This window comes from Electrophorus electricus, chromosome 2 (assembly GCF_041902795.1).
Source record: "Electrophorus electricus isolate QZ-2024a chromosome 2, ASM4190279v1, whole genome shotgun sequence".
Classification (NCBI taxonomy): domain Eukaryota; kingdom Metazoa; phylum Chordata; class Actinopteri; order Gymnotiformes; family Gymnotidae; genus Electrophorus; species Electrophorus electricus.
The window spans coordinates 35,793,233-35,816,600 of record NC_137498.1 but is presented as its reverse complement, the minus strand read 5'-3'; the positions used below and the strand labels follow the sequence as shown (position 1 = coordinate 35,816,600).

Below are 23,368 nucleotides of genomic sequence, written 5' to 3'. Positions count from 1 at the left end.
ATACGAAATGGATCTGTACATTCTGTAGATTGTGTACATATATACACAACCATATACATTGTACATTGTGTATATAATCATAATATACATATATTGTACATACATTGTTAATATATTTTGTACATACATAGAATATATATATTTATCTTGCATATATATATTTCACATATAGAGAATATCTATATTTCTCTATGCACCCATTTTCTTTTCCTCAGTTTGGACAGAGCACTCTCCACCATTTCACTGCGAGTTATACTGTGTATGACTATGTATGTGACAAATAAACCGAACTTGAACTTGAACTTGAACTATTCATGACTACTTAAGGAGAATCTGAATCAGTATAAAACTGAACAAGAGAAGCTGGACTAATTCTGCAATGGATATCTCATGAGCATTATCAAAGGCAAGTGGAATCTCATGAGCATTATCAAAGGCAGCACAGCAATCTATGAGATCCAAAGTAGACAGGCGATCTGACTTTCTATCAACTATCAAATCTTGTAAACTACTACTGGTAGTAAGGTCAAGATGTGAAAGTGAAAAAATTGGGCTATATTTATTAAACACAGAGGAGTCAAGGGGGCTAACAATAGTAGTTTTGAGACTATGTGGACAAATTCTATGTTATGTAATTAATAACATTCTTTACATTATGATAATCGAAAGCCAGTTGTTTAAAGTGGGGTAATAAACGTTTAGTCCATGGGGCTGATTAATTGCTATGCTTCCTCTTATGCCAGCAATTTTGCTGCTAAAGAACACTTCAAGCTCATTGCATTTATTAGAGTAATATTTGACGTGATGAGAGAGGTTAATCAAATTATTTACAGAAACAAAAGGGTTGCCTTTGTGATTGTTAATCTGGCTTGTTTTAAATTGCTGCTGCAAGATAGATTATGCTCAACCTTTTATGTAAGGCCAAAAGTAAAACTCTATGAGATAGATTTTGTTTTTAAATACCATGAGCTCAGAAAGCAATACCATGAATGAAAATAAACTTTTTATTGCCTTTTTTGTCGTGGAGTTAGGGGCAGCAGAAGCAGCCCAGCGCTGGGAGCAGTACTGTTCACCACCGAACCAACCAACTCTTCCTCTGTTAACTGAGGGAGATCGCAGAGGCGCCAAGGTACCTGTCTATTCCATGCTCGACAACTCCGCTGCCGCACGTCTATCTGCTTGTTGTCATGGAGGAGCCAAAATGGCGGTCCTGGCCTACAGCCTAGGCAAACGGGAGATAAATCAGTATTTTAACATTAAAAATGCAAAATTGCTCTCTCTCGTTGCTGTGATTCTCCTCAGTGTGTTCCATTCCATCTCCCGATACTATGGAGGTAGGTGTCAGGCTGGCTCTGTGCTGCCTTGCTTGCAATATTTTCAACTGTAGCAGTAGCTAACTAGCTAGCTAGCATGTTTGCTTGCTTTCTTGCTACTAAAGCCCATAACAGCAGTCAGTCAAATGTCACTTAGGATGCTAGTTTGCTAGTTAGATAGGTAACGCTGGCTAACTAGTTAGAATACATAAAGCGGGTAGGGCTTCTTGCACAGGACGTGTCGATCATGCCGATTCAGCAACTGTTTAATGTGTGATGTGATTTGCATTTTGAAGCCTATAATTTAGCGCTGGTGACTAATTGTAGACAATAATGTAGAAAGTAGCTGTTGTGCCCACTGCTATCAGTAAAGCAGTAACCTAGCTAACCTAGCTGCTAGGCTAAACTAGCTGAGTATAGATTCACTCAGAAATAGACAGCTAAGATCATTAGCTAGCTAGTTACCTGCTAGAGTAATTCAGTTAATTAAGCGTTTATTAGTAGCGTTAGCTAGCTAACCTACTGTGTGAATCATGCACTCAGGGCCCAATATTTTGTCTGCTCGTACATTTGGTAAACTACCTAACCACAATGTATGCTATGTATAAGATATCTACTAGCTATTTTACTAGCTTTCTTAGCACTTGAGCTAAGATTATTGTTACCGCATTCTCACGCTAGCCAGTTACATTTATCCACATTTCAAGAATAGCTATTTAGAGCTATCTGTGGCTATGTTCGAGCAATAATCTGGACTATGGATACTGTTGCTATGGTGATTACTATCAAGATAGCTAGCTAACTAAATAGCTATAAATTAACTACTGCAGCTATATCCTATAAACCTTAATTACATTGTTCGCAGTACCCATCATAACACTGGTCCATGCATGTTACTCCCGCTCATTACTTTGTACCTGTGGTACTACGCGGTTACCTCGCACGTCAACTTGCAGTAGGATATTAGTTCATGCATGCCTATTAATTTCAGGCAGGGACACATGTGAGTGGCTCCTATCCAGTGGACGGTTTCTAGGGGAGAATGTGTGGCAACCATATGGCTGCATGTTGCACAAATACAAAAACACGTGAGTCACACCATAGTTACACTGTTGCACCATATGGTCAATTTCAGAGTAGCGTTTGGAAGTTTAATGCGTGTTATTTTCTTTTCAGTGAAGCAAAGGCTTGTCTCCAAAATAAAAAAATAGCATTCATAGGAGACTCCAGAATTCGGCAACTCTTCTATTCTTTCATAAAAATTATCAACCCAGAGGCAAGGGAAGATGGGAACAAGGTTGGTTTTTCTGCCCATTGTATTTGCTATGCCTCTTTGTATGTCCCTCAGAGCTCTTGGATAATGCACTTTTTGTTATTATGCATCAGTGGTTAAGCAGTATGCACAGGATAGGACCTTTCCAGTGTGCTTCAAAAATGACATCAAACATTATTTCTGGCAGATGATTTCTGAATGTAGGTTTCCTGTTTTTTGCATATACATCTAGTATTATTCCAGACATTTAGGCTACATTCACAGCAGGTAAAAGTGACCCAAATATGGTATTTTTCTATGCGAAAGATTTGTCATTTGGATGGTATTATGAATAGCAATACAACACACAGAATCTGGCCACATACATATATGGGACTGAAACCCAATTTATATTCCATAAATGGCAATGCAAGTCCTCCAGATCGGTTTTCATGCAACTTATGTCAGTCCAACTAAACATTTTTCATAATTTTGTGTTGCCAGGAATAAAGATGGTTGAAAACAGTGGAGGGATAGTGAGGTGACAGACCTCATAAATATTGAAGTAAAGGATCTGCCATGACTCCACAGAGATCCATCATTAAAATTCTTGCCCCTAGTTTGCTTACTCACTCTCATTATCTTTTTTTTTTTTTTCTTTCTTGAATTTGTGGCCGAACTCCACTAGAGATGAACATGAGCATTAAGTTTAGGCTAGTGGCTGGTGCTGTTGCCTGCCTACATTTTATTGTTTACCTCTGAGTGAGCTAACCACATGAAGCATTCTTCTTTTGTGCAAGTGGGTCAATTTAGATGCATGATCTGTTCAAGATTAATGTTGGATATACCCCAAATGGCCACTTTATTAGCAACACCTGCCATTTCCCTGAATGGAGTATTTGTTAAATATTTTACGTCACTCTCTGGCAAATGAGGAGTCTGATGGCATAGAGGAAGAAACAGTTTAGTTGTAAAGGCCTGATTTCTTTGGTTCCTCTTCCCAGACAGCCAGACAGAGATGAGTATGTGTGTGGGTTGTGTATGATCATCCGCAATGCTTGTAGCTTTGTGAAAGCAGTATGTCTTGTAAAGATCCACGGTAGAGGGAAGAGAGAGGCCCAAATTATGATTATTGGCTGTCCTCACTATTCTCTGCAGTGTCTTGTGGCCCGAGATGGAGCAATTCTCAAACCAGGCAGTAATGCACCTGCTCAGAATGTTCTCTATTGTCTCTCTGTAGAAAATGGTGGAGATGGTGGTTGAGGGATGAGCTTTCTTCGGCCTTCTCAGAAAGTAGAGTCGTTGCTGGGCTTTCTTGGCTATAGAGCTTTTATTGAGGGTCTAGGTGAGGTTCTCTGAGAGGTGGACACGAAGGAACTTGGTGCATGTGGTGATTTCCACAAAAGAGTTATCACTGATGAGTGAAGAGTATTTTCCATCTCTTTTTGTTTTTTCCAAATTCAGGTACAGATTGTTTACTTTGCACCAATCTGTTAGCCACTGCATCTCCTCTCTGTATGCTTACTCATCATCCCTGCTGATGAGACCCACCATGGTCATGTCATCAGCAAACTTGATGTGGTCTGGCACTGATGCACATTTGTGGGTCAGCTGAGTGAACAACAGCGAACTGAGCACACAGCCCTGGGTGGTCACCAGTGCTCAATGTGGTGGCCCTGGAGATGCTGCTCCTGATCTGGACTGACTGGGTTCTCCTAATCAGAAAGTCTGGGATCCAGTTGCAGATGGAGTTGTTCCTAAAACATTGTGTTGAATTCTGAACTGAAATCTATAAACAGTATTCTAGCAGAAAGGTAAGGTTAAGATGAAGGATTGTGGTGATTACATCATCTGTTGCATGGTTGGCATGCAAACTGTAGGGGGTCCAGTGAGGGTAACAGCTGCTTCATGACTAGTTTCTCCAAACACTTCTTGACGATGGGTATGAGTGTGATGGGAAGGTAATCATTCAGACAGGAGACTGAAGACGTTTTCAGCACAAAGACAAAGGTCTTGGCCTTGAAAGCATGTAGAGACGGTGGTGCTGCTCAGGGATATCTTGAATATATTTGAGAGAACATCTTCAGCTGGTTTGCAAATCTTCTGAGCACTCAGCCAGGAATATTGTTTGGTCCAGCAGAGTTTTTATTTCATCAGCCATGGTCAGACACAGAACCAATTTTTGGAGGAGGGATGGTCTTTCTTGCCACCTTGTTCTGTGCTTCAGAATGCACAGAAGTAATTTAGTATATCTGGAAGTGAGTCATCATTTTCACTTGCAGGAAATGTTGTCGTGTAATTGGTAATGGACTGAATGGCCTGCAATTTTGTCTGCACTGAAGGCTGTGTCATGAGTCTTTAGTAGCATATGCACCTCAGCAGTCATCCACAGCTTCTGGTCTTGGAGATTGCAACTAAATGTACCCTAGGCAGTGTGCACAAAACAATCGTGAAGAGCATGGATGGGTCCTGTTGGCAAGGATTTCACCTGCTTCAGAAGTGGCTTGGGGTTCCTGATGAGCAGTGTGTATGCAGGTATTAGCATAACAGAGATGTGGTCTGAGTGTCTGAAGTGGGGGTAAGGCTCTACCTGGTATGAATGAGTTGCTTGTGTTTGTGTAAACAAGATCCAACATGTTCACCCCTCTTGTTGCAAAGTCTACATGTTTATGATATTTAGGGAACACAGACTTGAGATTTGCATGATTGTATGGGTATGTGTTTTGCAGTTCACTAATAGCACCATGCAGTTCAAAGTGTGCCTCTTTCACAGTGTTGTGCATCTATGAGCATGGTGATGTATTCCAGCAGTAGATAAAAAGGTCTGCATTTAACAGTCACAAGCAGTGCTTGGAGACTAGCACAGAAGTCTTAGCATTATCCTAGCATGGAGTCCTGCCCTCTTACCACATTTCTGTTTTCTTGCGCATTACTTGCATAGTCCCCTTCCCTGACCACTGGCATCAGGTGATACTGAGGTCTTTGGGCCTAATCCTGGTGTGAATCCACATTAGAATGGGAATACAAAACTCTAACAATCTGAGCAACTTTGAATAAGTCATCAGCGCTAGACTAGCTGGGGCCAGTATTTCAAAAACCTTAAACCTCCTGGGGTTTTCTCATGCAACAATGTCGAGAGTATATAGAGGATGGTGTGATGGAGGAAAAGCAGTCAGCAAAAGGGGATCTTGTGGATGTAAACAACCCATTGATGAAAGGGGTCACAGGAGGATGTCAGGAATCATTCTAGCGAACAGGTGATGCACAGTCAGGAAATTGCAGCTGAATATAATGCTGGTGCTCCATTTAAAGTGTCCAAACATACAACTCGTCATTCCTTAGCAGAGCTGGGCTATAACAGCAGACAACCAGTTTGAATGCCATTGCTGTGTAAAGCAAATCAATTAGCAAGACTCCAGTGGTCAAAAGACCACAAAAATTGGATCTCTGAGCAGTGGGAAAACATCACCTGATCAGATGAATCAAAATTTCTAAAGCACCATGCTGATGGCACAAGCAGCATGAATCGATGAGCCCGCTGAATCGATCAGGTCAGTTCAGCTCAATTCATCAATGAGCATGAATCGTTCAGTTCAGGCTGGCAGAGCTTCAGTAATGGTCTGGCAATGTTTTCTTGGTACACCCTGGCTCCTCTGATACTTGTGACTGGATGTTCATCCCTTCTTGGGAGCTGTTTACCCTATGGCAGAAGGACACTCTCAGCAGAACAATGCACCATGCCACAAACGTTGCACATTGGTTCCAGGAACATGTGTTTTCCTTGTTTCCCTCGCCTTCGCAATACCCAAATGCTAATCATATAGGGCACCTCTGAGACGAGGTAGAACAGGCTGTTCAGAACATGTTTGTACCTCTAATTTGCGGCAGCTGTGCGAAGCTTTCCAGGGCCAAGATCCCTACGTACAGATCTCAACTCCTAGTGGATTTCAGCACCTAGTGGAACTGCTGCAGTTCTGAAGGCCAAAGGAACTCTGACGCACTACTAGCTGGTTGCCATTCAGTCTAGGTCACAATAAAAAGATACTGTAAACAACCTAAAAATGGATTTGGTCAGAAAATCAGATTTGGGCCACATTTACCTGCTGTGTGAATGTAACAAAACACAAAAATGTCTTCAAGGTAAATTGCTGTTTCTTTTTTGTCTAACTGGCCACAAACATGCGGGCCATGCAAACACAGCTTCCAAAATATATTTAATGTTCTATTAGCATTTATTAGTTTTTGCAGCCAATGAAGTTATTAAAAACTGATTATTTCTTTGTTTTAATTATCTTGATGAATTACATTTCTTAAAAAAATCAAACGTGTGGCTTATTATGCATTTTTTTATTTAACATTTAGAATTTCATATATCTGATCTGTTCTAATATGCTAAACTAAAAAGTAAAAGGTGTATGCATTAGTTATTGAGACTACATTTACTTTCATGTACTCAGTATGCATAGAAAAACAACAGATGTTAATCATAGAGATTTTTAAATGTCTTTCACTGTTCTTTGCTTTGTTTGATGACCCTGCCAGCATGAAAACATTCCCTTTGCAGATAGGGAGTTTTCTGTTAATGTGGTGAGTTTATTCTCATGCACAATTACTGTCTTATAGCAATAGAAAAATGGTTCACTAGAGGTTCTGAGTTGTTAAAAGGAAATATGTTCTGCTATTTTGCAGGATTTCTTGTGGTATGCAGAAGTGAATAATTCAATGAAGGGGCAGTTGATGTCCTGGGCAGAGGCAAAGGCAAATAAAGACAAATCACTGTATGATTATTGTTGTCTGATTCTAATTCCTGGTGGTGCAGTGTACATTATAATTGTTTTCTGATCACTTATTACAGAGGCCCTCTGCTAAACCAGATGTTATAATCATTGGTGCAGCCACTGTAAGTCAGTGTTCCACTGCCTAAATATTGGGATGATGATCATGTTAGCCCTGTTTCTCTAATTTTTAAACTCTCTTATTTGCACAGTGGTCCATCAAACTGCACAGTGGCAGCAGCGAGACACTCCTTCAATACAAAGCAAACCTCACATCTATAGCAGCTCCACTGGAAAAACTATCTGAGCATAATGACGTCTATTGGGTCTTACAAGGTGTGTTTCAAACAGGAAGACTAGTAAACGCACATTGCATCAGTCAGCCAAATTATCTTGTTTATTTGTTTGATTGTTTGTTTTCCTTTCTTGTGCCTTTGTAGATCCTGTAAATGAGGAGGTGCTGAGTGAGAATCGAAAGATGATCACAAATGAGCAGATAGACCTGTATAATGCGGCAGCAGTCAGAGCTCTGAACCACAAGAGAAATGCTAAGGCCAGAGTAAAGTTCCTGGAGGCCTCACGGCAGGCTGCCATGGAGACAATTACCCAGTCTGTGGATGGGCTACACCTCCCTGAGAGCACAAGGAATGTGGTAGGTCATTAGTTCAAATACTGCTGCTTGAAATACTTTCATATACTTGTGTCATTAATCAGGCAGTGTGGCTTGTTATTATGTTCTTTCTTTAGGGTGCAATGATTCTGATGAATTCTATGTGCAACAAGCTCCTGAAGCCCATTGATGGCTCCTGCTGTCAGAGTGTTCCTCCTCTTAGTGTCCTGCAAAAACTAGCGGCAGGATTCTTCCTGGTGGCTTGCGTCTGTTTCCTGGTCCTCCATTTGCTAGGCTACAGCAGACATCGCAAGAGCAGGCCTGTTCCTGATGTGGAGAGCGGAGAGGAGAAGAAACCTCCAACTGCTGCAGTTCCATTCAGCCTACAGGAAGCACTGCAGTCTGTTTGCAAGATGGGCATCATCATGCTGTACTTCTACCTCTGTGACCGAGCAAACCTGTTCATGAAAGAACAGAAGTTCTATACACACTCCACCTTCTTCATCCCACTCATTTATATATTTGTGCTTGGCATCTTCTACAATGAGAACAGCAAAGAGGTTAGAGGGCATGTTCTCAAGCCAACAGAGAGAGAGAGAGAGAGAGAGAGAGAGAGAGAGAGAGATATATATATATATATATATATATATATATATATATATATATATATTTAGCTTAAGTCTTACTGTCCTTGTTTCCTTATGACAGTTTATTCAATTAAATCACACAAATAAAGTGCAACAACAAAGTGAAGAAATCCATGTGGTTGTGTAAATTTGGGTTTATGTGTAAGAAGTCTGCTCTGTTCCACTTTACAGACTAAACTTCTGAACAGAGAGCAAACTGATGAGTGGAAAGGTTGGATGCAGTTGGTCATCCTCATCTATCATATATCTGGTGCCAGTGCTGTAAGTTCCTGAAATACATTTAATGCATTCACCACACTATAAATCATATATCTATCTAGACTATATAAGGAGTCAGTGCCTCTGAAATAAAGTAATACATTCAACACACTGATCATCAGCTAAGTTTGCCTTATTCTCTTGTGTCTCCTACAGTTTATTCCTGTGTACATGCATGTCCGGGTCCTAGTGGCAGCTTATCTCTTTCAGACCGGATATGGCCACTTCTCCTTCTTTTGGTTAAAAGGAGACTTTGGACTTTACAGAGTGTGCCAGGTATCTTTTTCCAGCCGCCATATATTACAGCCTGTATTCCCACAGCATGTTGGTTTCACTGTGTTGACCTGTTGATTGAACGTCCTTGAATAATCTGTAACTGCATCCTATAAAGATTAGATGATTTTCCTTTAGGTTCTCTTCAGACTCAATTTCCTTGTGGTAGTGCTCTGCCTTGTCATGGACAGGCCATACCAGTTCTACTACTTTGTGCCTCTGGTTACCTTTTGGTTTGTGGTCATCTATGGCACAATGGCCATGTGGCCACAGATTCTTCAGATAAAAGCTAATGGTAATAACTCCCATTGAACATCAGACATTTTCTGGTTATTTGGACATGGTTTGTGCAAATAGTCCAATATTGTTTTTCTTTGATGCAGGTAGTGGTTTCTGGCACCTGGCACTTTTATTGAAACTGTTAGGCTTACTTCTTTTCATTTGCTGCTTTGCATACTCACAGGTAAGGTCAAACGTGAATAAACAAACAAAAGAAAAGCTGAGAATTCTAGGATTATTACTTAACCTGCCTCGATTTCCATATAGTAAATGGGGCAGGCTATTGGTACCTACTCCATGATGTGTCACAACACAAGGGTCTCAGTACAATATGTGTAGAAACAATACAATGCTCAGTAAAAGCAAAAATTGAATTATTCAACGTAAACCTAAATACCTGTATTGCCACTTTCAGCCTTAGCAGCGCTGATATCAGCTGCTTCGCTGTGTTTCTAATTGTTGGATATAGAGTATCACATGTCTTCCATCTACAGGAAGACAAAATGAATAACTTACAACAAGCTAAAAATATTATGTTAATACCCTTTTAAGAATAGAGCACTAATATGCTTAAGGTGAATTTATTAGGATAAATATTGATGTCATGACCTTATCAATTTTTGCATATTATGTAGCTTATATAATTAAGTAACTGTTGTTTCAATATTTTGAGCACAGCCCTAATATTGAGCATTTTGTCCTCTTCAAGGGACTCTTCGAGAAGGTTTTCTCTGTGTGGCCTATATCCAAGCTCTTTGAGCTGCAAGGCAGCATCCATGAGTGGTGGTTTAGGTGGAAACTGGACAGATTTGTAAGTCAAATGTGAATTTCCCTCTAATTTTGTACCTTACTGAATAATGGAGAGAAATTATATATTCAATATATTATTATTATTAGTAGTAGTAGTAGTAGTAGTAGTAGTAGTAGTAATCGTCAGTATAGATTATATAATTTGACAGATATTGACACTTTATGATTGTAATTACTAGGCAAGATTATAAGTTTAAAAAGTTATGACTCAAGTATGAAAATGTTTTTACTAATGTGTGACAGTTCCTTTGAATGGCTTTGTCCATGTTGCATTGCAGGCTGTGTTCCATGGGATGCTGTTTGCCTTTCTTTACCTGGTATTGCAGAAATGCCAGGTTTTGTCTGAAGGCAAAGGAGAACCTCTGTTCTCCATCAAGATTTCCAACTGCCTGCTCTTCATATCAGTGGTCTCATTTATAGTAAGTATAGTAAGGCTGCAAGGGTCTCACTCCTGCTGGCCCTTTAGGTGCGACTCCGTGTGAATATTTTCTCTTCCTATAGACATATTCCATATGGGCTAGTGGCTGTAAAAATAAAACTCAATGCAATGAGATGCATCCCTATATTTCAGTGGTGCAGGTGAGTTCCAATTGTTCAGTCCTGGTTCACTCTGTTTCTCTGGTACTCATACTTATAAGTCCTATGTAACAAGATGTGTCTGCCATTCACTGTGCTTTTTTTTTTCTACCTTCAGATTCTAGCATTTGTTCTAATCAGGAACATTCCTGGTTATGGCCGCTCCCTCTATAGCTCCTTTTTTGCATGGTTTGGAAAGATCTCATTAGAGGTATGATACAAATATAGCTAATTTTCAAACTAAATGCTTCAGAATATTGCATTCTGACTTTCACTTTACGTTATTATCAACCCCCTCCTTCTGAAGCTCTTCATCTGTCAGTACCACATATGGCTGGCGGCAGATACCAGGGGCATCCTGGTGCTCATTCCTGGAAACCCCTCCCTCAACATCATCGTCAGCTCCTTCATCTTTGTGTGTGTGGCCCATGAGATTTCACAGATCACCAATGACCTTGCGCAGGTGGCCATTCCTAAAGAGAGTGGTGCCCTGATGAAGAGGCTGCTGGCTGCAGCACTCCTCCTCGGACTCATCGTGCTGTCTGACGGTGGGCAGCCTGCCTACTAAGGGAGTCTGGCACAGCCTCTTGCCTGGCTGGCCACAGCTTTTCATGAATACACCTCAAGTGAGCTGAGGGTTTTGAGTCAGACCTTTCTACAATTCTTAATGAGTTTTAAGAATGGATGACACTATGCTATATACTGAATTCAATTGAGACATATCTATAAACAAGGCCCATGGTGCATGAATGACCTACATTATAAAGCTTTGTTTACAGTGGACACAGATTTTATAAAACTGCGTACATTGGCCCTACAGGCAAAAGCATACAAATGTGTATAATATTGCATTGCTGTGCTGAAACCTACACTTTGGTTAAGACCAAGATTGATGCTAAAATTGATGAAGCCTAAAATGGCCTGCTTTCCATCCATGTCTTATAGTCCTTTTTTGTATGTACAGTATTTAATCATTTAAATTAAGTTTATTTTGTACAGGGTTGTCTTTGTGTCATGATTCTCTTTTTTTCCTGTTTTCCTACTTTGGATTCTTTGCTCATGACTGAAAGACTCATGTGAAGTGAAATAAGAGTGGAGTATTATTTTCACACTTTATGCAGTAGACAATGCACCATATGCTAGCTTTTGGGATGTCAGTTAAACTACAAATCACGAGCCAATTCATTTCAGTGTAAACCACTATTGTGAACTGTTTGTAAATTTTAACTAATGCTTTCAGTAGTTCTTAATTCTCCTGAACTGAAAACAGACATATGAAACTTTTATAGTTGTCAGAACATGGACAGTAAAAGGTTACTGCATGGACTACTGAAAGACTATATGTATCTCAAGACAGCAGAACTGTCTTGAATGGTCAGACAATATGTTTCTCTATTTATTATCCTTTTTTTCTGCAAAAAAATGAAAATGCATAAACTAAGAAGGGTAAATCTGTGTTGCTGTAATCCAGTGAAAAGCAATGTTGCTAACATTATGGTGTGATGCAAGACAAGGACAGTGGCACTGCTGAAGGGAGTCATGAGTGGAGGCTGGCCTTTTTCAGGATGTTCAGAAGGGTTTACAAGGATCTCAAAGGAGGACAAGTCTTAGATTGGTGAGTGCTTTTATAATAGTTGTGGCTTTTTTTGTTTGGTGTGTTTTTTATTTTGTTTTGTGTTTTTTTTTTAAAAATAACATCCAATGTTTTGTACTACGTGTTGCAGCTTTTATCTTTCAGTTATGCCAAACAAACTAATCTTATTTTGAATGTCATATGGTTCTTTATTCCCTTACTATATTGCTGCACTGAGTAGGATGTTTACCTCCCAAAACCTAAAAGCTACTAGCAGGGACTTCAGGGCTAAAGCGCTATAGCCCTGACACTGAACTTTCTACAACACTGAAGAAAGAGGATGAGCTGCGTTCCCAACAGTTATTTCAGAGAGCCTTCTGAGGCCAGAAATAAAATAACAGAATAGCATTGTGGAGACCTAAATTCTTTTGTGTTTGCTATTAATGTCCATTAGCATTAATTTTTTGTTTAAATATTAATGATTAATAATTGCATTTGTAAAAGATGTAAGTGTTACCTTAAAAAAAATCCATTGGTAAATACTATAAATCTGGTGTATGAGCTTTCATGAGACTAAGAGCAGACTGTTGTTTTTATATTGGCAAGTTTATTAACTGATTGTGATGTTAGAGCACTAGTGTCATAGCCACAGCTGTGACTGGACATGCTTTGCTATTAAATTGGCTTATGCAGTTGAACTAAGGCTGTGTTCATCTGATCTACCTTGATGTTTCTCTGTTTGGATTTATTTGATCATCTTGAGAGTAATATCTACATATTTTATAGTACAGGTTCTTGCAGAACAAACATATAGCTCTCCACAACTCTGTAAATACAGAACAAACCTATAGTTGTCCTCAACTGTGTAAATACAGTTTGTCTGTTATGCCATAGAGGTAACTATTGTTCCTTTTACAAGGACCAAAGGCTTGAAATATAATGACTGATCATACATAGACTTAAGTGTTAAGAATGTTCTGTCATAGCATCTTTTCAGAGTATAGTTCTTGTAACACTACAGATTTGCAGGTTCCAAAGGATCTGTACTACTTAAGCATCCTCTTCCATTCTTGGAAGACATAGCGTTGCTAAATGTAAAGAGGAACCTTCTCTCTAAAGTGAATGATAGCGTTTGAACTGAACAGCTCTAGACTTTAATTCTCTTTATTGCTATAATAAACCAGGAGACATCATATTGTAAATGTTTGGATTTTTAAAACTTTTTTGTACATATATATTAAATGTTTGTATAGTTTAATTTTGTCCTATTTAAAGACACAATCCATACCCCTATGCTGTTAGTGTAAAACTAATATAAATATTTCAGTTTTGTCTTGAAATGTGAAATTTATCCATTTTAATTTGTAAATACATTCTATTTGTTGTACAGCCATTGTTGGTGATAAACACCTTATTGAAAATGTTTCATGCTGAGTTTTTCCAGCAGTTTTATATCAGTACAGCTGTGGTGCACTCTCATTAGCATAGATCACAATATACTCAAGTGCACATTCACATGAAACTAAGAGCAGAAAATTATGGTTTTATACTGTCAAGTTTATTTAATTATTTATCAAAACATCTTTTTTTTGTCCTTTTACATTTAATAAAGTTGTGTATTTAACAAACACAATCAGAAAACAATTAACATCTGTTCAAGCCTGTGAGTCCCTTTAAATGTGCTTTTGTAAATGGCAGTTTCTCTTCTGAAGTGAAAAGCAAAATACTTCAGAATGCTGACATACTGTCTTAAAATGCACTGTGTAAGCATAGGCATTATTACATTTAATCTCCAACTGCAGTTTGGATTAGTGTACATTTCACTTACACTGCACTCTGACACACATGCACAGGTCCACAGAGCTAGCACATGCATGTTTGGCACAAATTGGGAACATGAAGTATGGAGGAACAGAAAGCAGTGACAGATCTTATCACAAGTTCAGAGCTTCAGCCACTTTCCTCTCTTCAGGAATACCATTTACCTAGATGGAGAACAAATGAGATGTAGTCATTCAAGACTGAAAATTTCCCAACACATGACACTGCACTCTAATGCATATACAATTTGTAGTACTTGCCTCCAGCCTTCGAAATGTAGACATACTGTAATTATCTCCTTTGTTAGCAGTAAATGAACGAACATAATGTTAGAAGGCAGCAGTTTCTGAGTGAACCAACTGCAGTTCACTAGCATGTATGCTGGGGTGTAGTACAATACTGGTCAGAGAGCTACATGTGTGATTAAACAAGTAATGGGGAGTTTATTAACAAGTCAGCCACCTCCAAGTGGATGCCTGAGCCTGAATAATCACACGGCTGAGTAGTTAGACCATTTCTAAAAACATAAGTGCTGCAAATTTGACCGTGGCATAATGCCAGCTAGGACCAATAGACGATTTAGAAACAACAGGTTTGATGTTTGTAATCTTTCACTATATTAAATCTATATAATGTGAGTCATATGGCCAAAAATAACACCTTAATATTCAGATGGAATAATGATGTAATTAAAAATTATTGATAAAAACAGCTGTATCAGTTATTCTCCTGCATATACATACTATACAGTGAATTATGTGTGATACTGCTTGGAACAACACAAGAAGCTGGTGTATACATACCTGAAGGTTGTTGCTGTGGTATCTGGATTTGATTTTGAAGATTTCTGTGAAGACACATAGCTTTAATAGGGCAAATATGCATTTCAAATAATAGATAGACCATATTATTCCTGAGCTCATATTAGCTTCTGTAAATAATTTTGCACTTAATGCTCTTGTAGTAAGAAACACATTGTTTTTAGTGGTCAGCAATTTTTTAAAACCTTGAATTTAAAGGTTTTCCTGGAAAGATGTGCATAGCCCAACCAGCAGTCTCCATCTCAGAACCAGAGCTGCAGGTAGCACACCAGGGCAGGACAGAGCACAGGGGCGAGGGGGCCAGGGACACTCACGTCTGGGTCTGCATGAGCGGCATGCTGGTGCTCTCGTAGCTGTCCGGGTGGATGGGCGGCACCACCTCACCGCTCACAGGGTTAAAGACGGGCAGTGTGGAGAGGGGCCATGAGATCTCCCGGTGCTTGGACATACTGCGCAGTTCCTTAGTGGACTTCTGGATAGAGCTGTGGTGTACCAGCTGAATGCTGGGAAGATGAAGGAACAAGGAAGAGGTGAGCGATAAAAACGTGGACGCTGGGTGCTATAAACTGAACACGCATGCGCCGCAGTACAGGCGAGGCACAAAGGAAACATTCAACGGCTATGTTACACTGCACAGCCTATGGAGCATGTAGAACGCAAAGAAAGGAATGTGTCACTGTTGGTCTCGTCGTTTGGCAAGAGCTTCTCACGATTATCACACTTCCAGATTCCACTCTCTCACCATATGTTGTATTTCCATTCTTGTCATAAGAAACTCAGGTAATGTGTTTACTAGCAGGTCACTAGATTAGAACCTGGCTCTGTCCCTTTCAACAGCTGCCCAGCCAGATGACCACATGGTGTCTTTATGAATGACTGAGATGGGCATGGAAATGTCACCGTGACAGAGGACTAGGGGAACATAAAATGTGGGAAAGCAAATAAAAGAATTGCCTGAGAGAGAGAGAGAGAGAGAGAGAGAGAGAGAGAGAGAGAGAGAGAGAGAGAGAGAGAGAGAGAGAAAACAGATAAAAGAAAAACACAGGAGAGGAAACACTTACTCTGGTGTTTGCATGTTTCTTTTTTCCCTAGAAACAAAACAAAATGTCTGAATTAAATACTAATATTAATAGTTTATAGACAACCACACAAAAGTGAATGGGGAGCAAGTCAGGTCACTTGGGTGGGAGATGGAGAGAGATGGAGAGGGGTGTTGTCGATGGGCTTCTTCTGGCTGCAGTGCCGGTGATGATACCCTGAGGGGCTGCGAGGCAGTGTGAACTGCACTCGCCATAGATGAGATGGGATGACATATTTCCTGAGATGGCTCTGACGTGATAGATGGAACACTTGGACTGAATGTGCTTGTATACAAAAAGTAATGAAGCATAAAGGATGTTGGCTGAGGATGATAAGCTGCTTTGGGGCAGGGTTGAAACCCTGTCCTTCTACGCCTCCTCACAGCAACACCACCAACTACTGATCAGTTCAGTGCTATAATATATCCATTCTAGACTGAATGTGAAGACCCACATTCCCTGGCTCTCAACACACTCAAAAGGATGAGTGTCAAAACACACGTAACATATAGTATCTAGTATGTCCTGTAAATTCATGACCACAGGCCTAAATATAATGATCTGAAACTCTTCTCTTGCTGTAAACCTTTCTCTAGCCACTCTGGTGCATTAGAACACTGGTGAGTGTGTGTGTTTTTTTTTTTTTACTACGACGTAGGCATAATGCACTTACACCCCTTCCCGACGGCAGCACATGGAATAACCCAGGATGACAAAGAGGACAAGGGCAACGGCACATGGCACAGCCAGCGTGACCAGGAAGTCAGCAAAATAGTCTCGACTCTTCAGTGACTCCGAAGGCGGATTGTACTCTCCAATATCCGGCAGCACTCCTGTGCCCGGGTCCGGTCGGCTGTTGTGCACAGGGACAACTTTGGTGATGTCCACCTACAGGACAGCATTATAGAAGGGTAAAGGAAAAAACAGCTAGAATTATCTGATTTATTTTTATTTAATTATTCAATTGATTTAATCAACATATCACATTTTACCACATGGATATAGGTTTTAAAATCACTGGTTTGATTTAAGCAGATTCTAGTTCACTAAAAGGCAAAATCTTGTTAAATCATAAACCATAAAACTATATGATCACACAATATAGATTAGTAGCTCTGTTTTCTAGGATCAAAACAGAATATTTTATGCTATGAAATATTCTGCAGCATTCTGGGTTCTATGACAGGATACAGAAGAAGCTGGTTTGGGGGCTGACTCACCAGAGAGATCTTGCACCAGTCAATATGGAACTGCATTCGGAACTTCTTGTCACAGGTAATGACAGGCTCCATCTCCTGACTGCACCGGAGCTGATTCTGAGGAGTCTCCACCTCACGTAAGCATGAGGAAAAGGGGACATCAGCTCCCACCATCACATACACACTGCATACACCACACGAACATGAACACACGCACGCAAGAACACAAATCAGCACAGCTCAGCCCTGCTCCTTCTATAGGTATAAAGTATATATTCAATATATATTCATATTATTGATGCCCTTGTTCTGTGAAGTGGGCTCACCCTTCTTTCAGGTTGTTAATGGGCAGGGGCACACGACCACCTCGGTCCAACGCTGAAGTGATGTTGATGGCATTGAGCCTCTCAGGCTGCCATACATTCTTTACTGCACCAAGGAAGTCTCCTAGGACCTCACTGGCTAACATCTCTTCCACATTCATGTTTTTAATGTAGAACTCTGCCTGATAGGGCAGAGGGAACTCTGAGAGAGAGAGAGAGAGAGAGAGAGAGAGAGAGAGAGAGAGAGAGAGAGAGAGAGAAAGGAGATGTATGTTCCATATCTGGAGCTGTTGGATCTAAGACTGAGTTTTGACATGGCTTAAAAGTCACTTGGTTGAGAAGCAGTGATGAAGTATTGGTGTATTATAAAAGATTAGGCAAATTTTACATGATACCAGAGGGAGCCCAAAGAGCTGTTTGGTTAAAAAGTCAAATACAAACTATGAATGTAAAACTTTCAACCATGCCAAAGGTTGAGGAAATCAGATCACACCCAAATACTGAGAGAGGGTAACCAAATATAGTTCAAATTTATCTCTAAATTTGGTATTTTAAAAGAGCACAATTTATAGTACACTGAACCTAATATAAGAGGAAATAAATGATAAAAAGCCCATATAAAAATTCTACCTCGAATTTCTAATTTTTAGATACAACTCCATGTTTTATTGAACAGGTATTCCAGCTAACACCATGTATTACTTATAGTTTTTCCCAGAATCTTACCTTCTGTACCCATGATATTTATGACCAAGTTGTGCCTGGCAGTTTCAAAAGTGCGTCTGTTGTAGGCAGTAATCTATAACAGACCAACAACAAAGGTCCTGCTCAGGGTACTTTCAATGTATAGCACAATGCAGTTAATTCAAAAACATACAGGAATATTATCAGAACAGGGTGACAAATCCAGTGTGAAGTTAATACCTAAAGCCACCTTAATGACTTACTTATTCAATCAATAAAAATCTGTGAATAATTAATCTATTACAATTCATGAGTAATGCATGATAATGTGTACTATGTGGATGCTGGCTAGGCCGACTACAATAAACCCAAACAGACATGAGCACTCGGTCCCACCTCGATAATGGTGGGCTTGCCCACATGCTCTGCCGTGGGGGACCCATATAAGACTCCATCGCTGTGTGGGGTCCTCTGAATGTAGCGCAGCCAACCTGGCCTGTCAGGGTAGCCCTTCAGATTGGTGTTAAAGGTGATCGGGTCATTGCTGGTGTCCCCTGTGTTTTAGTTTAGTTAAAAGCAATAAAGAGTTAACCTCTGACTTCTAGCCAATAGTCTATTCCTGTGCCTCACATTTTTAGCAACTGTTCTACATATGAGTCCTGGTGCTGCTTGAGGACATGTCCTTCATGGAGACACTCTCTGACATTTCATAAAATTAATAAGAGAAATCGGACAGTTCTGCACAGAGCCTGAGTTAATAACTGAACTTAAAAGAATGTATGTCAGGCAGAGGGTGCATACAATACCTGGCTTTGGATAGGGAGGGAATTCTCCTTTAAAGTATTCTCTCTCCAGCACATGGACGAACAGCACTCCTGCTGAAGGGTAGACATTCCGGTCAGCATGTGACCGCGAAATGATGGTAATCACTGGAGCCGAAAGGAAAAGACAAAGAGGGAATTAACTGTAATCACTGTGGGAGTCACAAACACCCAGTGTTCTGGGTACATGAAAAAAAACCAAAAAAAAACCATCTGCACTAAAAAAACAAGACATGGACAATACTCTAGAAACAACAAGCAAAAATGTTCTAAAATACCTTATACCCCTTCCAATATAAACAATCCTTAGAACTGATGAAAACAAAGCATTGGTTGGCAACTATTTCTATTCTATTCTACGAACTCACTCCTCTCATCAACAAGAAGCTGATATGTGGAGTGTGTGCACTGCCATAAAATGATTGTCATCATATGTTACACACAGGCACATTTCGCATTCGTTTACCCAGTGTTTAGGTGTACATTACTTAATTATATATATTATATTGTATCAGTGACAAAGTGATGGTTGGACTGTAATTCTTACAAGCTAAAATGTCCACACATTCCACCTCTGCTGTTCTTTACAGACTCACATGCCAAACACCTCCTACCACTACCTATGAAAGCATTATTTAAGTCCTCCCATTTAGGCAAGAGATTTAACTAAGAAATGAACACACACACAGACAAACACACACACACTCACATTCCTCATTCAGGATCCATTTCAGGGTATAGTGGCAGCCCTTAAAAATGGTTTACATCAAGCTGCCAGTGGGGGTGCTGTGAGCCACTGCTCTTCCCTTAGCCCTGCCTCAGCCTCTCCTCTCTGTCTCCCCTCCAGTCTGTAGGTGGGATCTTATTTTACTCACCACAATGAAGAGCGCTGGAGAGGGGAAGAACTGGGCCTCCAGCTATGAAACAGCTCCCAATACACTTTAGCACCCACCAAGCCCAACTACTTTTGGGAAGCTATTCTTTCACCATACAGTACATTTCATGGTGTTAAATAAGTTAGGTTTAAGCAAAACAACAATGTTCACTCTGAATTAAAACAGCATTGGAGTGTGTGCAAGGACAGACATCAGACTGACACTGGAATTGTATTCTGTCAACACTGTAGTGCCCATGTCACCAGGAATCAAAAAGAGGCAGTTGCATGCATATAGCTAAATACTAAATCACTGCCTCCTACCCACAAGCCACTTTTCCAACATGTATTGGCTCTAATAACACTATAGAAAACCACTAAAACTATCACTGACTCTATATAGACGATTGTTCCTTTACATTCTCAGGAAATGGCCTCTCAAACGCATCATTAATGTACAACACAATACATATTACATAGAATTCACCGACAGACACAAACAAACCACTGGTAAATCGCTGAATCATAACTGGCTTAATTAATGGCTACAAGCAAGGCCTGGTATTGATCTGTTTTGTGTTACATGTGTTGGGACATTGGCTACGCTGGGTGTGAGAGGGCAGACAGACCTCTCTTGTTTACTGTGCCACTCTGCTAAGTGTTCATCCCACTACTAAGCCCTGCCATGGTGGCTTTAAAACAATCAGATGGCCAACCACACAAGCACAAGGCCGCCTGAAGGTGGTGAATGTCACCCATTTTTAATGGATTAGCCATTAGTGGTTAATGTCACACTGCTTGCCACAGCACCATGTGAAGGTTTCTCTCTCTCTCTCACTCACACACACACACACACACACACACACACACACACACACACACACACACACACACACACACACACACACAAAGAATATAGAATTCAGGTGAGTCCAGAAATGGTTAACTGTAGTTTATGTTTTTATGCACCAGCCTTGACCAGGCCGTATGTCATCCATTACATGCCTTGGAAGAACAGGCATACTCTGTCCCAGTGCTGAGCTGTCCCACTGAACTGCCGAATCATCTTTGCACGGGTTTCGCTTTTCCGGTCAGGGGAAACTTATGCACTTCACTGTTCACAACAGAGAAGCAGAGACTCATGGGAGTCTGCTGAGCCAGTAGTTGCTCTGTCTGTTCAAAGTACTCTTGCCTGGAAGTGAAAGTTACCCATGGAAGTGGGTCAGTCTGCCATCACTGGGCAGCTGGGAGCCATGAAGGTGCAGAAAAAGGATCTGCTTTATCTAAGATGAAAGCCAAGACTCAGGTAACATGGGATTTTTGCAGCCAAAAACACCACATTTGTGATGGAATATGTCAAATTTTTAAATACCACGTTCCTTTATATTGTAAAGCTACAAATAGTATTCTAAAAATACATGTCTAATATACTGAAATCTGAAATGAATTGATAGTGTTTCAGATGACCCCTATAACGTAGCCTACATTACAGCAAGTCATGGGAGTCAAAATAATGTCGAGCCCCTGTAGATGGGATCCTCAAATACACGATGTGTAAGACCTTGTTTGGTTTATCGTATAAATGCAGATCGAAACAATATAGTATGACGATTCAGCAGTTTTGCAGATGTTAAAAACCCCAAAAGCTTTGCATACAAAACAGAACAACCAATGGTGCGTTTCAGTGTTATGACGAGGATAAGGGGTTACACGAAGCATAGCTGACTCTCACTCACCGCTCATATGAGAGAAAGTTCTCTGTTTGTAGTCGACTAAAGCCTGGATTTGACTATGTCCTTGACAGTTAAGACATTTTTGACAAGGGCAGAATGTACAACACAATAAGAATAATCGTGAGAACATTTATGCAACTTCATGCAAAAAAATGAAATCGAATATGGATTAAAAGTAATTGGGTTTTATTTTAGATTTAATTGTATTTGATTGATGTCAAATATATAAATTAGCCAAGCATCAATGATAAAATGATTGCGTTAACAGTATTCAGTTGTTTTCTTCAGCTCTGCCGCACAGCAAACGATAACATTGTGTATTTATAGAATCTACAATAGAAAAATCATTCGACTTGCTCGCTTCAACTAGAGAGCAAATATCAAGCGTCAACGTTACATATTTTTCTCTACGTAGCCAACAAGCTAGTGATGAATATTTTAATTTTAAACTTTACGTAACGCTAGTATAGATAGCTATGCGGTATAATTTGCACTAGTGGTAATCCGTTACGATAGTTAGCAAGATAGCTACCGTTAGCCAGATAGCTATCTTTTAACGCAAAATGGTGCACATTTTGTTAATATTGTTGATTCAAACAATTACGTACCTAATATAAGCCACACGAAAACGCCCATTGAGTCCATGGTTTATTTGTCGCGATGAGTATTTACATTACAGATTATATTTTTCCTGATGGTACCCGGAATTTGGCAGCCATAAGCATCCCTTTACTTAATTCCTCCCCCTCCCCTCCGCCTTCTCCCGAACGCACTGTGGGAGCATACAGCTCTCTAGTTGGTGGAAACATCTGGCGCAGATGGTGGAAATTCAGAAGCCCTATTTATACGGAATTTCTGAGAACGAGGGCCGAAGAGAACAACGCCCAAGTGCTATTTCATGTAGGGAAGACAGAAGAATCATTTTCATATAATGGAATAAAAAAAACCGACTCTCATTTAAACATTTCTGTCCTTTTGACGCCTCCGTTTGGTTGATGGGTGTGTTCAGTACTCCTGAAATATAGAATTAATCAAATAAATAAATAGACATATATTTAATCATTGAAATTCTTATTGGACAATATTCCATATTCCGAGTTAGGCAACCCCTTTTTCAGAGACATTTATATTCCACTGAGCAAAGGCCTTTACCTACTCCTCTGCCCATCAATGTCCATAAACTCTAAAGCATACAATGAGATATGTTTTATTATATAATCCCCCTGTGGTGAAGCTGAGCAGACAGATGGTCACACAAAGTTCCCTTTGCACCTTGGGTAATGCTCCATAACTGGACAGCACAGTTTGATATAATTCTATTAATACTCATATTATCCTACAATTTAATCATATTTCCAAATAAAAGACCATGAGTTCAGTAGAAAAATCTTTTTAGCTATTCATACCTTTATTTATTGGTCAAGGCAAGTGTTAGGCCTCAGCAGCCTATGACTTTTACTGTGTTGAAATCACAATAAGCCATTGTTATTAATGTCAAATTCATTCCAGGCCTAATACCTGAGAATAGGCTAAAACCCTTTAGATAGTGTCAGTTGTGTAATTTAACCTATGACAAGCCTGATAATTAGGGCTTTTTACACTAGTACACACAATGTTAAACCTTGTAGGGCTTTTCACTACATTCAC

The 23,368-nt window shown here is 39.9% G+C and overlaps 3 protein-coding genes and 1 long non-coding RNA gene across 14 annotated transcripts in view; 2 read left to right on the top strand and 2 right to left on the bottom strand.

Moving 5' to 3' along the window:
- Positions 1 to 990: 990 nt before the first annotated feature.
- LOC145652098 (uncharacterized) lies at positions 991 to 2,329 on the bottom strand. The gene is made up of 2 exons (XR_014118312.1): positions 2,231 to 2,329; positions 991 to 1,222 (listed from the first exon to the last, which is right to left on the bottom strand). It is a non-coding gene; the product is annotated as an uncharacterized LOC145652098 (long non-coding RNA).
- On the top strand, positions 1,145 to 13,789 carry casd1 (CAS1 domain sialic acid O acetyltransferase 1). 6 transcript variants are annotated; one of them, XR_014118277.1, is made up of 19 exons: positions 1,145 to 1,334; positions 2,305 to 2,401; positions 2,490 to 2,610; positions 7,108 to 7,152; positions 7,255 to 7,323; positions 7,421 to 7,465; positions 7,553 to 7,676; positions 7,781 to 7,992; positions 8,088 to 8,510; positions 8,769 to 8,858; positions 9,012 to 9,131; positions 9,267 to 9,423; positions 9,512 to 9,591; positions 10,117 to 10,218; positions 10,496 to 10,636; positions 10,719 to 10,796; positions 10,912 to 11,004; positions 11,101 to 11,419; positions 12,265 to 13,789. XR_014118277.1 is itself a non-coding variant. In XM_027012073.3 (18 exons), the coding sequence occupies exons 1-18, from the start codon at positions 1,145 to 1,147 to the stop codon at positions 11,359 to 11,361; spliced, it is 2,448 nt and encodes an 815-aa protein (XP_026867874.2). In that variant the 3' UTR covers positions 11,362 to 13,789. The 6 variants fall into 6 exon arrangements, 4 of the variants coding, with proteins under 4 accessions (XP_026867874.2, XP_081557577.1, XP_081557567.1 ...); XR_003410786.3 differs by having other exon boundaries at positions 11,101 to 12,408; positions 12,608 to 13,789; XM_027012073.3 differs by having other exon boundaries at positions 11,101 to 13,789.
- A 113-nt stretch (positions 13,790 to 13,902) lies between these two features.
- On the bottom strand, positions 13,903 to 22,532 carry sgce (sarcoglycan, epsilon). 5 transcript variants are annotated; one of them, XM_027012084.3, is made up of 13 exons: positions 22,330 to 22,530; positions 21,725 to 21,784; positions 19,100 to 19,222; positions 18,690 to 18,847; positions 18,336 to 18,408; positions 17,613 to 17,811; positions 17,308 to 17,470; positions 16,761 to 16,975; positions 16,070 to 16,096; positions 15,323 to 15,511; positions 14,991 to 15,034; positions 14,448 to 14,485; positions 13,903 to 14,351 (listed from the first exon to the last, which is right to left on the bottom strand). In XM_027012084.3, the coding sequence occupies exons 1-13, from the start codon at positions 22,364 to 22,366 to the stop codon at positions 14,301 to 14,303; spliced, it is 1,377 nt and encodes a 458-aa protein (XP_026867885.1). In that variant the 5' UTR covers positions 22,367 to 22,530; the 3' UTR covers positions 13,903 to 14,300. The 5 variants fall into 5 exon arrangements, with proteins under 5 accessions (XP_026867885.1, XP_026867886.1, XP_026867887.1 ...); XM_027012085.3 differs by lacking the exon at positions 16,070 to 16,096 and having other exon boundaries at positions 22,330 to 22,532; XM_027012086.3 differs by lacking the exon at positions 21,725 to 21,784 and having other exon boundaries at positions 22,330 to 22,529.
- Positions 21,165 to 23,368, top strand: part of ppp1r9a (protein phosphatase 1, regulatory subunit 9A) — a 38,287-nt gene continuing 36,083 nt past the window's right edge. The window contains exon 1 of one of the 2 annotated variants that reach the window (XM_027012068.3): positions 21,165 to 21,294. Coding sequence is in view for 1 of the 2 variants with exons in the window: in XM_081701387.1 (XP_081557513.1) it covers positions 21,277 to 21,294 (18 nt within the window). In the remaining variant the exon portion in view is untranslated. The remainder of the gene's footprint in view (positions 21,295 to 23,368) is intronic. The other variant, XM_081701387.1, reaches the window with a different exon arrangement.